General features: G+C 44.2%; 1 protein-coding gene across 7 annotated transcripts in view; it reads right to left on the bottom strand.

Annotated features, from left to right (window-relative positions):
- Positions 1-19,595, bottom strand: part of LOC309617257 (zinc finger protein 211-like) — a 61,860-nt gene that overhangs the window by 29,952 nt on the left and 12,313 nt on the right. For 3 of the 7 annotated variants that reach the window (XM_082369258.1, XM_082369260.1, XM_082369267.1), the window contains exon 2: positions 4,631-4,757. In XM_082369258.1, coding sequence (XP_082225384.1) covers positions 4,631-4,757 — 127 coding nt within the window. Of the gene's footprint in view, positions 1-425; positions 608-4,630; positions 4,758-7,019; positions 7,765-11,066; positions 11,200-12,288; positions 12,468-19,595 lie in introns of those variants that run through there. The other 4 variants (XM_082369262.1, XM_082369259.1, XM_082369261.1 and 1 more) reach the window with 4 other exon arrangements.

Raw genomic sequence — 19,595 nt, 5'->3', positions numbered from 1 at the left:
ATTAAATACCTATCCTTTTCAAACTCTTCCAAAATACTGAAGAAAAAGGAATGCTTCCTAACTCATTTTACTAGGCTAACATCACCCAATACCAAAAACAGACGAAGACAACACAAAAAAAGAAAATTATAGGACAACATCTCTGATGAACACAGATGCAAAAATACTGAACAAAGTATTAGCAAACTAAATACAACATTAAAAGGATCGTACACCATGATTATTCCAGGGATGCAAGGATGGTTCGACATCTACAAAATCTATCAATGTGATACATCACATTAACAAATGTGATACATCACATTAACAAAATGAAGGATTAAAACCATATGATCATCTCAATAGATACAGAGAATGTATCTGACAAGATTCATCACCCATTTATGATAAAAACTCTGAAAGAAGTGGGTAAGGAAGGAACATACCTCAACATAATAAAGGCCATATATGAAAAACCCCTCAGCTGACATCAAACTCAATGGTGAAAAGTCAAAAGCTATCCCTCTAAAATCAGGAACAAAAAAAGGATGTCCACTATCTCCACTCTTCTTCAACACAGTATTGGAAGTCCTAGCCAGAGCAGTAAGGCAAGAAAAACAAAAGGCATCTAAAGTAGAAAGGAAGATGTAAAATTTTCACTATTTGCAGATAACATGATTTTACACATAGAAAACTCTAAAGACTCCACCAAAAAACTATTAGAAATAATCAACAAATAAAGTTGCAGAGTACAAAATCAACATACAAAACTCAGTTGAATGTCTAAACTCGAGCAATGAGCTAGCAAAAAAAAGGAATTAAGAAAACAATCTCATTTAAATGGCAACAAAAAGAATAAAATATATAGGTATAAACTTAACTACGGATAAAGACCCATACAATGAAAACTATAAGACATTATTGAAAGACTGAAAAAGAAATCTTTTCAAACAAATGGAAAGATATTCCACACTCATTGATTGGATGAATTAACACTGTTAAAATGTGCATATTAGGGACTTCCCTGGGGGTCCAGTGGGTAAGACTCTGAGCTCCCAATGCAGGGGGCCTGGGTTCGATCCCTGGTCAGGGGACTAGATCCCACATGCATGCCTCAACTAAGAGTCCATATGCCACAACTAAGACCTGGTGCAGCCTAAATAAATAAGTAAATAAATCTACTCTTAAAAAAAAAAAAAAGTCCATATTGGGACTTCCCTGGTGGCGCAGTAGTTAAGACTCCGCCAGCCAATGCAGGGGACATGGGTTCGAGCCCTGGTCCGGGAAGATCCCACATGCCGTGGAGCAACTAAGCCAGTGTGTCAAAACTACTGAGCCTGTGCTCTAGAGCCTGCGAGCCACAACTACTGAGCCCACGCGCCACAACTACTGAAGCCCACACGCCTAGAGCCTGTGCTCCGCAACAAGAGAAGCCACCACAATAAGAAGCCCATGCACCGCAATGAAGAGTAGCCCCAATCGCCACAAGTAGAGAAAGCCTGCACGCAGCAAGAAGACCCAACGCAGCCAAAAAAATAATAATAATAATAAATAAAAAATAAATTCATAAAAACTAAATAGGGGCTTCCCTGGTGGCGCAGTGGTTGAGAATCCGCCTGCCAGTGCAGGGAACACAGGTTCGATCTCTGGTCCAGGAAGATCCCACGTGCCGCAGAGCAACTAAGCCCGTGCGCCACAACTACTGAGCCTGTGCTCTAGAGCCTGTGAGCCACAACTACTGAGCCACATGCCGCAACTACTGAAGCCCACATGCCTAGAGCCCGTGCTCTGCAGCAAGAGAAACCACTGCAATGAGAAGCCCGCGCACTGAAATGAAGAGTAGCCCCCGCTTGCCGCAACTAGAGAAAGCCCGCGTGCAACGAAGACCCAACACAGCTAAAATTAAAAAAAAAAACAAAAAAACCACTAAATAAAATAAAATGTCCATATTACCTAAAGCAATTTACAGATTGAATGCAATCCCTATTGAAATCCCATAAAAAATAAATTTATAAAAATAAATAAAATGTCCATATTACCTAAAGAAATCTACAGATTGAATGCAATCCCTATTGAAATCCCAATGACATTTTCCACAGAAATAAAACAAAAAATTCTACTATTTATATAAAACCACAAAAGATCACAAACAGCCAAAGCAACCTGAGATTAAAAAAAAAAAAAACAAAGCTGGGGAATTCCCTGGCAATCCAGTGGTTAGGACTCAGCGCTTTCACTGCAGTGGCCCGGGTTCAATCCCTGGTCCAGGAACCAAGATCCAACAAGCCACACTACATGGCCCAAACAAAGAAATAAACAAACACCAAAAAACAAAAAACCCCCAAACAACAACAAAAACAAAGCTATAGGTATCACACCCCCTGATTTCAAACTATATTACAAAGCCATAGTAATCAAAACAGCATGGTATTGGCAGAAAAACATATACATAGATCAAAAGAAACAGAATTGGGAACCCAAAAATAAACCCACACATATGTGGACAACTAAGATTGATAAAGGAGCAAAAACCATACAATGGAGAAAGGTCTTCAATAAATGGTGCTGGGAAAACTGGATAGTCACATGCAAAAAAATTAAACTAGACCTCTATCTCACATCATACACAAAAGTCAACTCAAAAAGAATTAAAGACTTGAATGTAATATCTGAAACCATAAAACTCCCAGAAGAAAACACAGGCAGCACACTCTTTGACATCAGTCTTACCAATCAATAACTTTCTAGATATGTCTCTTCAGGGAAGGGAAACAAAGGAAAAAAATAAACAAATGGGATTACATCAAACCAAAAAGCTTCTGCACGGCAAAGGAAACCATCAATAAGAAGACATCCTGAGACTTCCCTGGCGGTCCAGTGGTTAAGACTGCCTTTCCACTGCAAGGGGCATGGGTTCGATCCTTGGTTGGGGAACTAAGATCCTGCATGCCATGCAGCAAACCACCCCCCCACCCCCCGCCCAAAAAAAAACACCCTATTGAATGGGAGAAGATATCTGCAAGTGGTATATCTAATAATGGGTTACTATCCAAAATATATAAAGAACTCACACAACTCAACAACAATAACAAAACCAAAACAACCCAATTAAAAAATGGGCAGAGGAGCTGAATAGACATCTTTCCAAAAGACATACAGATGGCCAACAGGAACAAAACCAGTATCTCCATGAAATACACGCACGTGCATATATATATATATAATAATGCAACATAATTCAGAAGAACCAAGATATGGAAACATTATAAGGTGTTCATCAGGAGACGAAATGATACAGAAAATATGATATACACATAGACACATGCACCAACTTTCCCATGCACATGTGTGCAGAAATACTCAGCCATGAAAAAGGAAAAACTGCCACTTGCAACAAGGATGAACCTAGAGGACATTATGCTAAGTGAAATAAGCCACAGAGAGAAAGACAAATACTGTATATTACTTATATAGAGAATCTTAAAAAAAGTAAAACTTAGAGAAACATAAAGCAGAATGCCAGATATTGAGGATTAAAGAAATGGGGAGATATTGGTCAAAAACACTTCCAGTTGATGAGTAAGTTCTAAGGATCGAATGTGTAGCATAATGACTATAGTTATTTTAAATTTTTTTCTAAATTTATTTATTTATCTATTTATTTATTTTGGCTGCGTTGCGTCTTCTTGCTGCGCGTGGGATTTAGTTGCGGCGAGCAGGGGCTACTCTTCATCGCAGTGCGCGGGCTTCTCATTGCAGTGGCTTCTCTTGTTGCGAAGCACAGGCTACAGTAGTTGCAGCACGTGGACTCAGTAGTTGTGGCTTGCGGGCTCTAGAGCACAGGCTCAGTAGTTGTGGCACACAGGCTTAGTTCTCCACAGCATATGGGATCTTCCTGGACCAAGGCTCGAACCCAGGTCCCCTGCATTGTCAGGCGGATTCTTAACCACTGTGCCACCAGGGAAGTCCACTATGGTTATTTGTTAACACTGTATTGTACACTTGAAATTTGCTAAAAGAGTAGATCCTAGGTGTTCTCACACACACACACATAGAAAAGTAATTATGTCAGGTGACAGGTATGTTAATTAACTTCACAATAGTAATTATTTCATAATATATATGTATATCAAATCATCACATTATATATATTAAATACAGAAATTTTGTCAATTATACCTCGATAAAGTTAGGGCAGGATGAAATGGATAGAAGAGGTCTAAATATCACAAAATGAACTATATAGGATAGAGTTCAATAGTAGTCCATGTACGTAGTCACCATGACAATGGCTGCAATTCCATAAACAGGTAGGCACAAGAAATTGTCAGATAAAGGAGTGGCCACAGAAACTGCATGGATCTGGACACACTGACTCATCCACGGAAAGGGCAAGCAAGCTGCATACATTAGCCTTACTGCAAGACTACTGACCTCAAATCCTTCCCTATGAGGGTTTGGTACAGCAGGTATTAGGGCTGTAGGGAAGAAAAGAGGGTAGTGCAAACACCCCAGCCCTAACTACCACAACTACCCAGAACACTGGGGAAGCAAGCAGTGCCTACACACATGCAGGACAGAGCACCTTCTGGGGGCGGTGAGGCAGAACACAGACCCTAGCCCAGGTCACTGGGGAGGGTGAGGGTCTTACCCAGTGAGGATATAAGTGTGTAGTTCTCCAGCATCACATCAAGGTACAGGCGTATCTGAGCCTCATCAAGGAGCCTCCATTCCTCCCAGGAGAAGTACACGGCAATGTCTTCAAAGGTCACACCAACCTGTCACAAAGGGGGCAGATGAAAGCTTGAACATTCTCTGAGAAATCACAACACATCTCTCCCCACACCTATGCCATTCCCATCCTCCACTGGAGCTCCCCACCTCAGAGGAGATACCAGGCCCTGGTGCCACTGATGCCTGCTCTCTCTTCATCATCCTGTTTTATCACTGTGCTCAGCCCTCATCAGTAACTGGCGGGGCGGGGGGGGGGGGGGGCGGGGCGGGGGATGGTGCACCCAGATGCCATCTAAGCTCTGAGCTTGGCCGGTAATATCTCGTCCCTCCAGCCAAGCAATTCCCCTGGGGTCTCTCAAATTGTGGGAATCCAGACACAGCCAAATGTAAGCTCATGCTTCACGTATAAATCCTCAACACCAGGGCCTGGGGGCCATCAGCTCACACTTCCTCTCCATGTGCACATCATTCTGTAGATGACATTTCTCTCACAATTTCAGACCCTACAGTTGCGCTTCCACAGCACTGCCACATCCCTGCACCACACCATAGAATTCTCCCTGAACATACCCACACATTTGGCGCTTGGCATCCAGAGAGGGCTTAAGAAATTCAAACAAGATTCGGTACAACCCCAGTCCTCTGATGGATCCAACACCAGAGTAAGCCACAAATGCTGCTTAGAAGATCTCCTCAACTGCCTCTAATCTTTGCTTCAGTATTAGCCACCCAGAACCACGTGTGAATTTCATATTCCCTCAACTCTCTTCAACTTTTTTACTGCCAGTTCTGCCCTTTCAGCAGCCACAACACTCCTCTCTCTCTCCACTCAACCTCTGTAAAAAACAAACAAACAAACAAACAAAAAAACCCAGTCCTAAAAACCTCCCTGCCAGGCATAGTGATCCACAAATGATGACATTTGCTGCGGACCATATCCACTAGCAAGCCTCAAAAGTCCCAGACCAAGTCAAAGCTCATCACAAAATTCTGGAGAAGCCACATAGTAGTAATACTAAATAAGCAACAGCCCCAGTCTCACTGCCTTCTTGTCTCAACTACTCCTAAGTCTCCTCAGCCGTCACTTGTCCACTCATCCCATGGAAGCCTCGGCCTCCCGCCAGATCAACCTCTCTCCCATACTGTTCCCACTGCCACTTCTCTACCTCACTTGGGTTTGCAATGCCCAGCAAACCAACCAGGCCCTGAGCCGGAGAACCACTCCTCAGCACACACCAATCTTTCTGACCTACTAATACCATGGTCCCTATAACCTGTACTCCCCTCCTAAATGTGATCCACAGCTCCACCCTGGTCCACACAATGGCCATCACTTTTGAAACTTTCCATTCCTGAACACCTTCTCCAGTTTTCCAGACCTGCCTGTCCAGCTGCCCACTTGTTGCCTACACTCACTCTTCTCTGAAACATCTCAGACTCTTAACAGAGCCAAAACAAACTTATAACATTCCCAAGAAAAATTAACCTGCTGCTAATGTCCCCATCCAGTTGATGGGCCTTCCATCCCTTCGTCTACTAGGACCAAAACCCCTAGGGTCATCCCTCACTACTTCCTTTCTCTTGGCACCAGCAACACCCACAATTTGGTTTCTCCCTTCTCAAAAAACTGATCCAGAATTCAACCACTTCTCGCATATCCAAGACAGTCACTCTGGTCCATCAACACTCACCTAGGCTATTGCTATTAATCCGTCTGTACTTCGTGTCTCCTCCCTTACCCCCCTAAATTGTTCTATTCTTTGCAGCCAGAGGAAGCCTATTTTAGTCTGGGTGAGATCACTTCCCACCTGAGATTCAAACTTATATCACCTGTGTAATAAACGGCTTTTTTTTTTTTTTTTTGGCCACACCATGCGGCTTGTGGGATCTTAGTTCTCTGACCGGGGATTGAAACCCGCCCTTGGCAGTGAGAGCGCGGAGTCCTAACCACTGGAACGCCAGGAAAGTCCCATAAACGGCCAACTTTTCATGCAGCAACGCTGCAAGCTTAACTCTGGGCAGCAGCATCTTGTTCCTAGCAGAAACAATCGAGAATTGCCCCAGTCCCTGATCAGTCAGACCGCCAAACCTCTGCACGTGACGGTGCCGGTCCCTCCGCCTGTGACCCTCTGCCACGCGCCAGCACACTGTCAGAAGAAACAGGGCCCCACCCACGGCCGCCTCATCATCCTGGACACCGGGGCCAGGGCTGTGGGCACGTGAGCAGGCGCCCCGCACTCGGGGTTTTAGTGTCTGGTGGGGTGAGGGCGGTGAGGGTGGTGAGGGCCCGAAGGACGAGCGTTTACCTGACGCGGGTCCCTCGGCGCTGCCGCCGCCATCGGACCCTGTGGGCGGAGCGGGGCCGGGAGCTGTGGGAGAGGAAACGAGACGCGGGCACGGCGGTCACTCTCCCGGGCCTGGTGCGGGGGCCCCGGGGCGTCGCCGAGCCTCAGACCCGCCTCTGTGCAGCGGGTACCTTCTCAGTATAGTCACCTCTTCCCAGCACCGGTAACCGAAGCTTTCGAATTGTGAAAACGCTCAAGCACAGTCAAAATGACGTCCACAACGAGGCAGCCGGAAGTCCCACCCTGACGCTATTGCGTCCCAGGAAAACCCGGCTTCTCTTGCCTTAATTGGCTGATCTTCGCAGCCACCCATCGCACGGCCGTCTGGGTAATGTATTTCCTACAGATCCACAAGCGTAGGTCCAGTATGTTACAACTCTGACATCTTGGAGAAAAGGCGAAGCTACGCCGCGAGGACTTACCGCTAGGAAAACCAACCAAAGTCCAGAGACGGAGGACGGGCATTGCCTCTTCTTAAAGAGAGTGCACTCAGATGTTTGAGGAATACTATCTGTAGCTGATCACCCAAATGTTTGGAGACGTTATTTCAGGCTCTGTGAAGCTCAGCGTGTTCCCAGAGTCGAAGAGTATCTTTCGAGATGCTCTCAAATCCATTAATTCAAATGTACATACCATTGCAGAGTCATTTAGACAAATAATGGAGCCACTGGAAACTGAAGCTAATAAACAATAGTGTACTCTCCGTCTGTTTGGTAAAGACAAAATAAACACTCCAGAAAGTGTAGCGATAAGAAAGATAGAAGAAGGATGTTGCGCCACCTTGAGGAAGGAGTACAAAGATGGGTCTTTGACAGTGATTCCCACAGAGAACATGTCTCCTGCCTGTACAGTTAAATACTGTGTCCACTTCATTGAGCAACACTTTCATCTACTTAATATATCTTACTTCATATCCTCACATGTATTCAATTCCTTTCTGAATCTGACATCAGTCTCAAAAAGAGAAAAACAAAACAAATGCCATTTTGGCATGGGACAATGGCTGCAGTGTTTTGCCATATTCCATCGTTATTTATCATTTCATGGTTGGTCTTGTTTCATCTACCCCATGCACCTTAGTATATTATTTCACCTGTAATCCTAGACAGCTTATATTTTAATGTATAAACTCTACACAATGTGTTTTTAAAATGTAAGGGTTCTTTCATAAATCCAATAACTTTAGCACATAAAATCATAATATTTAAAATTATAGGGACTTCCCTGGTCGTCCAATGGCTAACTCCGCGCTCCCAATGCAGAGGGCCCCGGATTCATCCCTGGTCAGGGAACTAGATCCCACATGCATGCCGAAACTAAGTGTTCGCATGCCGCAACTAAGAGTCAGCACGACACAATAAAGATCCCGTGTGCAGCAACTAAGAACGAGCACAGCCAAATAAATAAATAAATATTTAAAAATAAATAAATAAAATTATAAATATGTTAGTGCTGAATTTTCTTGTTGTAGTATTCGTTATTTAGGGAGGATTTATTGCAATCTGGAAACAAAATATATATTTAGCCAATTATTGTGCCTTGTTAGTCTATTAACCTATATGTACCCACTCAGTGTGGGCACACTAGAGCCAAGTAGGTGGAAGGCACTGCAGCCTGTAGACTGTGATGGGCCCACTGCATCTACCAGTCAGTGGAAATTTGTTGTAACCTCCCTAGGGACCCAGGAGGATATGGAGCCCTGAGGCCTGTAGTCCATTTATCCTTCTGCCCCAACCCACTCTTTGCCACTACTGGGGAAGGAAAGGTTTGCATCAGGTAAGAGTCAGCTCTGCTTTCCAACTGCTGAAGCTTATCATATGGGTTTGTCCCCACCAGCTCTGGACCCTGGAAGAGTTGTATAATGTCTTTGTACCTCAAGATAAAAGTTAGCCTAAGTTCAATATAGCTGATTTCACAGATGTACAAAACTCATCTTGGCTTAGCACAGGATGAGTTTTTCTCATTTATAGATACGTTCCTATGTATAGGCAGTGAACTCAGCACTACACAGTGATTCAGGGACCAAGATGCCTTCTATTGTAAACATGTGGCTTTAAGGCTTTCCTGGCACCATCCAGCTGACCAAGAGGAAACAAGAGGAAAGGGAGAAGTCACACCCACTATCACATACCTGACTTCCAATCACATTCTGTTGACAAGAATTAGTCTTTTTGGCCACCCCTGTGTGCATGGGCAGGAAAATGAGGTTGAGCTGTGTGCCCAAGAGAAGACCAAATGAGTCTGGTGAACATATATGCAGTTGGCTGCACTCCGCATACTCTTGAAAAATGACAGCCGTGATAGATTCTATGCCGTGTAAGCAGATAACACAGGAAATGATCCACATAGGACCTTGGTCACAGTGTGTGGCTCAACAAAAGTTACTTATTAATATTAGTTATGTAACAATGATAGTCATAATGAATAATATTAATATCTCAAATTTATTTGCAGACTCACTTGAAAAGTCACACTTCCTAGTTAAATATACCCATAAGGGACTTCCCTGGTGCCAGTGGTTAAGACTCTGCACTCCCAATGCAGGGAGCCCAGATTCGATCCCTGGTCAGGGAACTAGATCCCATATGCCACAACTAAATATCCCGCATGCCTCAACTAAAGATCCCACATGCCGCAACTAAGACCCGGAACAGCCAAAAATATATGTGTGTGTGTGTGTGTGTGTGTGTGTGTGTGTGTGTGTGTATACACCCATGAATACTCTTCATCGCGCACCTTATACCTTCACTATATATGTTGATCCTTCTGTTTATTAGTGAGACACTGAAAAAGTCTTTTCCCCCATGTCTTCCTGTTCTCACTGTCCTGTAAAACATCAAGAGGTAACTTGCTCTTCTTTCATATCTGGGCTGATGCAGGCAGCTGGAGCCATGAGGCATATTGATAGCTATCATGCAGAGTCATGGTCTCTTCCCTCCGGTAGCTTCTCCAGCTGGCCAGATTCTCCACTGTTCCTCAAAGGCTGTTCCCAATCTTCACCCCTCTACTCAGTACCATGTCTCCATTTTAATATGACAAGCTAACAGACTCTTTATTCCTAAAAAAGGCCCATAATCTTTCCCAGTCCTCCAAATTCCCCAATTTTAGTGGATGGCCCTGACTTCCAAGAGGTTAAGAAGGCTGGAAACAAACTCAGATCCTTCAGTCCCTCTTCTATGAAACCCAACATGCAGCCATAGCCATCCACATGTCTTGTCCATCTGACATTATTTTCATCCCCTGGATTCACCATGCCAACCAATTCAATGAGCTCCGACACTACTATCCTATTCCAAGGTATCGTATCTTGCCTGAGTGTGATTTCCCCACATTTGCGCTGTGCACTGTTCAGCTCGGACTCCTGCACCAGCTCCCAAATCCACACAGACCTTGCTCCAGACCGCCACCACCTCCCACACAGCTGCTCACTCCTCATATAGCCTACTTCATGTTCAAAATGAGGAGTGTGTACTTTTGTCTTTGCTCCTTAACCCTTACACACTCATGTAGAGCTATATCCTCCTTGCCTCTTCCTTTCTCACCTCTGCAGAAGTGGTCCTGACTCTGGCTGAAGCCATTATCTGCATCTGAACCTAAATGTCACCTTCATTTTTTCTCAGGGAACTCACTGCTTCACTTATTTCCTGCCTCTGGTAACTTCATTCTCTCTATGATCAACATTTTAAAATGCTCATGTTGTTGAGAATGGGAAAAATATAACAAACATAAAATATTCTCAAATATATAATGAATGGCCTCTAAATGGTGTTGACTGTATTTCAGCTGCCCAAACACACTTCCTGGAGAAGTTGTCTCATCCTAGGAATGGATCAGGATGGTCGAATATTTTCACACATTCATAAATCAATTTTAAAGAGAAGCTGCTTACAAACATACTGTATAAATAAACTCTTTCCCCAGTGGGGCTTTCTGCAAACGTGAGGGTCACTGGTCAGAAGTGTTCTACCTGTTTTCCATGCTGCCCATCCAACTGCACCAGATACTCACAGTCCTTGTCACACTTGGAGCATTTGAGATACTACTTTATGATTTTTATTCTGTTACTAAACTTCGGGATGAATTGTTTGGATAAATACCCTCCTGTGCTGATATTCATTGATTTTCCATCTTGAACTCCAACCTGAAATATATCAATAAAGCAAATCATTGCCCTTTCCCCTATATTTCTTGAAAATAAACGTCTATGCTGGAAGTTAGAGAATGGGACAAAAATAAAGCCCCCGTCCACTCAAATATTTCAATGATATCTAACATGACACACCAGATGATATCAATGATATCTATCTGACACACCAGAGAGAATAGAGTCCAAACACAGAGGCATAAACAGAGAGTGATAAGGGAATATGTTAAATGTGAAAAATGGTAGACTCAGAAAGAGAGAAAGGCATTCTAGATTCAGAGCCATCATTTTGAGCCTATATTCATGTGAAAAGGTCACACTTTGTCTAACTGCCTTGGTTCTCCAAACTACAACTACCATGAATTTACTGCCATTTTAATCAGCTTAAGATGGGCAATTTATAATGCTGCATTAAGGAAAAACAATAGGAATGCCAACAAAATAATGTAAATGCCCCTAGGGCAAACAAAGATTTAGACATCGGCTTTTACGCAGGGTCTGTGAATACATTCAGTCATTTATGGGGCACTGGAAGTGCTGTCCCTGGAAACCACTGCGTGTGCTCTTCATTTCCTCTAACACAGATGGTCATATCTGGTCTCTGAAGCTCAGCTTTAGAGGAAAAGTGTTTTTCAACCTAATTGACAGCTTTTCTTAGCCAAAACACAGTAGTATATTTACCTTCAGTGAACTTAAGAAGAATAATTTGCCATTAAAAAAATAAAGTACCGGGCTTCCCTGGTGGTGCAGTGGTTGAGAGTCTGCCTGCCAATGCAGGGGACACGGGTTCGAGCCCTGGTCTGGGAAGATCCCACATGCCGCGGAGCAACTAGGCCCGTGAGCCACAACTACTGAGCCTGCACGTCTGGAGCCTGTGCTCCACAACAAGAGAGGCCGCGATAGTGAGAGGCCCGCGCACTGCGATGAAGAGTGGCCCCCACTTGCCGCAACTAGAGAAAGCCCTCGCACAGAAACGAAGACCCAATACAGCCAAAAAAAAAAAAAAAAAAAAAAATCAATCAATCAATCAATAAATAATTTAAAAGGGGTATATTTATTTAAAAAATACATAAATAAATAAAGTACCTATGTAAATTGTTATGACGGTAAACACCTCCACCTTAGAGAAGACGCCATTGTTCGGGAACCGTTGACCGAAACTGCCCGCCTTGGCCAGGCATGATAGATAATAACCGCTTGCAGGAGTTGTCTCGCTTGCAGGAGTTGTCTCACGGCAGGAGGTCCTGATAAGGAACATGGTGCTGCTGCCAAAAATCAGGAGAGGTCAGAAGGAGGGAGGAGGGGACTTCCCTGGCGGTCCAGTGGTTGAGACTCTGCACTTCCAATGCAGGGGGTGCGGGTGGGGAAGTAAGATCCCATATGCCTCCGGGCATGACCAAAAAAAAAAAGAAAGAGGGAGAGAGAGGAGACGCCAGCCCAGAATATGTCTTGTAAAACTAACCAGAAAGTTCGGTGCTTTGACCACCTAGAGGGGTGGGATAGGGAGGGTGGGAGGGAGATGCAAGAGGGAAGAGATATGGGGATATACGTATACGTATAGCTGATTCACTTTGTTATACAGCAGAAACTAACACACCATTGTAAAGCAATTATACTCCAATAAAGATGTTAAAAAAAAAAACAAAACTAAACAGAAGAATTCAGAAGAGGCCTAAAGGAGGGAGGAGATGCCAGTCCATATGTCCTGCCAATTTCCCAGAAACCCTCATGCAGGAATCCATCTTGGCTGAGAGATGCACGTGCCACCAGGAAGGACCCTGAGCCAGACCAAATATGGGCACGAGCAAGATGAACGGCCAGAGACAACCTGGAAAGCTAACCCCATCACCATAAAACCTGAGACTGGGAGCCACATGGCAGAGCAGTTCTCCTGGGATCCCTTACCCTGCTGCTCTCCTCCCGGGCGCCCCTTCCCAATAAAGTCTTTTGCTTTGTCAGTACGTGTGTCTCCTCAGACAATTCATTTCTGGGTGTTAGACAAGACCCCACTCTGAGACCCTGAAAGGGGTCCCCCTTCCGGTGACACCATAACAGATATAGACAGATAATAAACGGAGATAGAGAAATGGTCCTTTTGGAGCCTATGCTGAAGATCCCTCAACTTCCTTTTCATCTGGGATCCTAGAATAGAGTATCCCTACAATATCCTAAAACGTCTTCACGCTTCCTACAAGGATCTTTTCTACAAAGACTTACTTGGGCTAATTCACCACAACTTACCCAGAAACATACCTTTTGACAGGTTTTTCTACCAGCAACTAAGCCTCTTTCCCTTCCTCCAGTAAGATGGTCACATCTGCCTTAGTGCTATGAAAAAGCTATAGTCCTCAGGGAGGAGAGGCCATCACAAGAAGGATTAGAGGGAAAATTGAAAGATATTGTTGAAATGGGAAGATAAGCTTCAGAAATAGCAAAGTGGAGCTGCCTGTTTCCTTGGGAACATGGACTAGAAATTCGGGCATTTACCTAAGAGGTTCCCTGGCAATTCAGAGTGGCAGAAAATAGGAAACAACAGGTTCTCATATTACTGCAAGTCACATGCATGTATAAATCTCTGTGAGCAGAATCTGGCCTTTGACATTCTTTATGAAAGAAGTCTATGACCACATCAGTCCAGAGACTGCAGCTCACTTCAGATGCCAATCTCAAGTAGTAGGTCCCCAAGTTGCCCACAACTTCTCTCCAACTTGGCTACAAATTGGAGGTTCCCCATGACCTCCTCCCCTTTGGATCAAATTATTTGCTACAGCGGCTCACAGAACACAGGGAAACATTACTTATGTTTACCACTTTACTGAAGGATAGGATAAAGGATACCAATGAACAGCCAAATGGAAGAAATGTATAGGGCAAGGTACTGAAACCAAGCAGGACCCTTTGTGTCCCCTGTTTCTTATTTGTAGGAGATAGGCTTCCTTCAGCCTCCTAGACATTCCCTGAGTTCCAAAGAACAGATTCAAACAATTGCTAATCAGGGAAGTGAGGGGATGCAGAAACAAAGGAAGAGCAGTCAAGAAACAAGAGTGCGGCAATGCAGCAAGATCCTGGTTCCTGCTCAAGGGATATACATAATCCTGCATAATGCTGCAGAACTCAGTATCTTTGAGTTCTTCTGCAGCAACTAAGGCCCTTACCCAGGTGGAAGATGGCAACTTCAGGTTGAGCACAGATTCCCACCCTGTTACCTCACTACCAACCAGTCAGAAGAAAGTCACACACCCTGCAGCTCTCACCCCAAATTTTGCCTATAAAAACTTCTCCCCTGAGAGTTTGGGATCAACATGTACACACTGCTATATTTAAAATGGATAACCAACAAGGACCTACTGTATAGCACAGGGAACTCTGCTCAATGTTATGTGGCAGGCTGCATGGGAGGGGAGTTTGGGGGAGAATGGATGCGTGTATATATATGGCTCAGTCCCTTTGCAGTGCACCTGAATTTATCACAACATTGTTAAATCTTGGCTTTCAGATTTTTTAATGTCTCCAAACTGGGGTAAATAGAGCAGACTTGTTTGGGGCCATTTAATGTTGAGTCTCAGCAGGGGGTCCATTTGGCCCACTCAATCTTTGGTAGTGCTGGATTAAAACTTTTGTTTCAACCCCATCAATATCTACTAGATTCAACCCATTTCTTTTTGGTCGCTTGGCTTGGCTTGTGGGATATCAGTTCCCTGACCAGGGTTTGAACCAGGGCCCTTGGCAGTGAGAGCACGAAGTCCTAACCAGTGGACCGCCAGGGAATTCCCTAGATTCATCCCATTTCTGAATAGCCATCTGAAGATTTCCAAACTGCTAGGACAAGTCATATTACTCGTTCCTTTATGTTTCCTCTTTGTTTCGGTCATATTAGTATTTCCTTTATTCACCTCATTTCTTAAAAACTTAAAAAAAATTTTCACCTTCTGGGGAAGAGTCCCTTGACGCTGATAAAAACATTGTTAATTAATAAGAGACTGGGAAGAGTCCTAGGGGAGAGTCAAGGGACTCTTCTCAATCTCTTATTAATATGTTTGTATCAGCATTTGTTTTTGTTTTTTTTTAAATATTAATGTATTTTATATCATTTAGGGTTTTATTGGAGAAGAAAAATCAGGTTGGGTGACATGGACTAAGAGGATTTTAAGGATTTTTTTAAAAAATAAATTTATTTATTTATTTTTGGCTGTGTTGGGTCTGCGTTTCTGTGCGAGGGCCTTCTCCAGTTGCGGCAAGTGGGGGCCACTCTTCATCGCGGTGCGCCGGCCTCTCACCGTCGCGGCCTCTCTTGCTGCGGAGCACAGGCTCCAGACGCGCAGGCTCAGTAGTTGTGGCTCACGGGCCCAGCTGCTCTGAGGCATGTGGGATCTTCCCAGACCAGGGCTCGAACCCGTGTCCCCTGCATTGGCAGGCAGACTCTCAACCACTGCGCCACCAGGGAAGCCCTGTATCAGCATTTGTAATACCCATGAAGGGAAACTGAGACAGCAAGCATTTCCATAAGGTTTCCCTGAACTGTTTTTGGTTTTTGCAACAAGGTCATATGGGGTGCCCATGTGAAAGGAGCTCCTTGAACTACGGCATTTACCATGACCTGGGTAATGAGCATATTCAGCTGGTGAGTATCCCTGTCATCATAAAGCCAGTCCCACACGGTTTGCATACAAAGCATAGCATCTGCTTCGCCTGGGATGCTCCACCTGGCATTCACTGGGGGAGATGGACCTTCTCCCTTCTCAGGCTAAACAGACTTTACAGTGGCTTTTATCCAGTCCACCAGGCTGGCTGTTCCCTCAGCAACAACCTCCTGTGTGTCTGGATCACATATAGACATCTGTGATTATTTCACAGTGACCTGTGGGTCCTGCTGTAACCCAAACACGCTCTTCCATTCTGCAGCACTTGAAACCAAACACATAGCCCCCAAATTATTTACTCTCATAATCCATTTTAGCAAAGGTTCCTCAGGAAGCTGATGATGCTGATCCACAAAATGTAACAACTCCTTCACACTGTCAACTGGGGGAAAAAAAAAAAAGGATTTCATACAACTTTCTCCATCTAATAGATATTAATATGTTTTAATTATGATCTGTATGTTTTTACACTGGATTGAATCCTTCCCTTGCAGACAGGCTACTGCCTCTTCTGTGGCTAATGTCTTTTTGGAAAAGATTATCCCTACCTGGGGAACTCCTCTCGAACTTCATAATGATCGAGGAACAATTTTACTGGTCAGGTGCTTCAACATGTCTGTGCTGTTTGGTCAGTTTTACAATATTTTCACTGTGCTTACTGCTCTCAATCCTCTGATTTAGTCAAATGCACTAACAGCTTTATTAAAACTCAGTTGGCAAGATTTGTAGAGGCCCTGCAAACACCGTGGCCAAAAGCATTGCCATTGGTCCTTCTAAATCTCAGATCCCTCACTTTGGGACTCGTAAACTCTCACCCTCTGGGATAGTCACAGGATGCACAATTCACTTGGCTCCTGCTTCTTTTGACCCACAATTGATAAGAGATACTCCAATTTAGCAAAGGCCTCATTGCTTCTATTAAAAATAACCATGTTTTGGTAGAGCAATCTTTTCATAGTGTGCCCTCAGAAGACAAATATCTTAAGCATCACATTTTGCAACCTGGAAATTTCACCTATTGGAAAAGACACCTCCAGAAGAACGCTCTTCAACCTGGCTGGGAAGGCCCCTATCAAGTACTGCTATCCAGCCCTTGTGCCACGAAACTCCAAGGAACAGACTCTTGGATTCACATGACACCTAAAGAAAGTGCTGAATCCTGACTGGATCTGCACATCATTGGTGACCTGAGAGGAAAGATTTCCCAGAATTGAAGCAGAGGACATCTGATGAGACAGCTTTCCCAAGATATCTGGACCAGGCCTGTCAGAAGTTTGTCACCAACCATTTGGTGGTAGGATAATGCTTCATAAGCTCTCCAATGTTTATGATCTTGATAACATGGACGTCAGATAAAAAGTGCCTAAGACTTGAATGTGACCTTAATAGGTTTCTAATCTGTGTACTTTTCCTCGGACCTGAGACACTGCACCCAGGAAATGTCTTTCCTGACATAGAGGAACAAAAAGTCACTGAATTTTGGGAATTTCCTGGCGGTCCAGTGGTTAGGACTCGGCGCTTTCACAGCCAAGGGCCCAGTTTGGTCTCTGGTCTGGGAACTAGGATCCCACAACCCTCCTGCCTCAGCAACGGGGGTGGGGAGGAAGGGAGGAGAATGTGAAAAATTAATAAACAGAATCTTTGGACTTCCCTGGTGGTGCAGTGGTTAAGAATCCGCCTGCCAATGCAGGGGACACGGGTTCGAGCCCTGGTTCGGGAAGATCCCACATGCCGCGGAGCAACTAAGCCCGTGCGCCGCAATTACTGAGCCTGTGCTCTAAAGCCCAAGAGCCACAACTACTGAGCCCACGTGCTGCAACTACTGAAGCCCTTGAGCCTAGAGCCTGTGCTCCGCAACAAGAGAAGCCACCGCAATGCGAAACCCGCGCACCGCAACGAAGAGTAGCCCTCGCTCGCCGCAACTAGAGAAAGCCTGCACACAGCAACGAAGACCCAATGCAGCCAAAACTTTTAAAAAATAAAATAAAAACAGAAACTTCAATTAAATAGAGTTGGGAGACCAGAAGGGGGAGCTCTCATGACCTGCACTGATAGCAGAACCCAAGAGGAAGAAGAAAGACTGCTCTTCTTTCCTGTCAAGGACTCAGCCAATGAAAAGCCTCAGACTCTGTTTACTACAGCCCTCCCAACTTCCTTTTCTTTCCTGTAAAAGCATTCTCTTTCCCTTGCTGGGTAGGGACTTGCAAGTGGCTCAACATGGTTGCAGATTCTCTGCAATTCTCAGCTGATCCCAAATAAACCCATCTTTGCTGGAGATATATCTGGCAGTCTATTCGTTTCAGGTCAACACTTCACCTGAATAATAAATGAAGTACAAACCTAACTTTAGCTCATCTTTTTACCAATGAACACATCATCCGATCAATTACTTCATCTATTTTTTTAAATAAGTAAATAAATATAAAATAAATAAACATATTTGGCTGCGCCAGGTCTTACTTACGGCACGCGGGATCTTCGTTGCCGCATGCAGGATCTTTCTTTTCTTTTTTAATTGCAGCATGCGGGATCTAGTTCCCTGACCAGGGATCAAACCCATGCCTCCTGCATTGGGAGCGCAGAGTCTTAATCACTGGACCACCAGGGAAATCCCTCAATTACCTCATCTTCCTCTTTTTGCCATAAAAACCCCTCTCCTGTAATTGAGACAATAATTGGGTTTCTACCTAAACCTGTGTGCCCCAAACTGCAATTCTTTGATCTCAAATAAGCTCTTTGCCTCTTGAAGTGGACTCCTGTTTCCTAGGTTGGCGTAAGAAATAATTTAGGGTTTGGGGTTTTTTTTTTTGCGGGGGGTGGGGAGCTCAAAGCTATACAGAGGCTCCTAGTCGAAAACTAAGAAAACTTTTAAAATCTGTGATAGAAAGAGGAGCATTGAGAGAGAACAATACTTTTAAGTCTTTTAGTAGCCTCCACACTTTGCTATACTGAAAGGAATTGCAGATTCGGACCCTAAAGGAATGTAAGGTGGGAACTGTCACAAGCAAGGCAGACACTTGAATCTAGTAAGAAAGTGCTTCAGGAAGATTTGGAAAACACTAGCTCAACTGGGAGACAACTTGATAATTTCCAACAGCCAACACGGTCCTGTTTCCAGGCTCCTTCTTTGAGAAGGTCCATGTCCTGAAAAGGCAGATCTCTGGCATATAAAAGCAGTAATGAGAAACCAGGATTCCCCTCCACCTGTGTGACAAACCAGAATGAAAAAGCATCCTGGGAATTGCTCTCTGGGGCTCTCATCTTTCCTAGACCTAACAAGGGCCTCCTGGGCACAAGTGAGCACTTCCCTGGTGCTCCCTGCATGAAAACCATCAATTCTATACAGAAGAGACAGACTCATAAGACACTAGTATTAAGCATGTTAAACATTAGCTCTTTCAATCTTCACCATTCTGCAGGGTAAGCATTCCTCTATTGTCAAATTCGTGTTTTTCTTTTTTAATGATGAGAAAACTGGAGGTCTGGGTTACTGAAGGCACTCATCCAAAGTTAATACCTTGTAAAGAGTCCGCGCCAAAACTGCCTACCAAAACCAACAGCAGATGCCATTCATGTGAGCACAAACTGGGTACAAAACATGTGATGCGCTCTGGCCCATTGCATGTCTTAACAGCTTCAGAGGATGAGCATTATCCTTGCTCCCCTTGTGTACAGCTAGAGACAAGGAGACACGGAAAAGTCAGGCCCTGCCTGATGTCATACCACCACCCCAGTGCACTTGACCGAGTCTAA

This window comes from Balaenoptera borealis (genome assembly GCF_965194805.1).
Source record: "Balaenoptera borealis genome assembly, chromosome: 19".
Taxonomy (NCBI): Eukaryota; Metazoa; Chordata; class Mammalia; order Artiodactyla; family Balaenopteridae; genus Balaenoptera; species Balaenoptera borealis.
The sequence above is the reverse complement of the archived record's forward strand: the minus strand, read 5'-3'. Positions and strand labels throughout refer to the sequence as shown.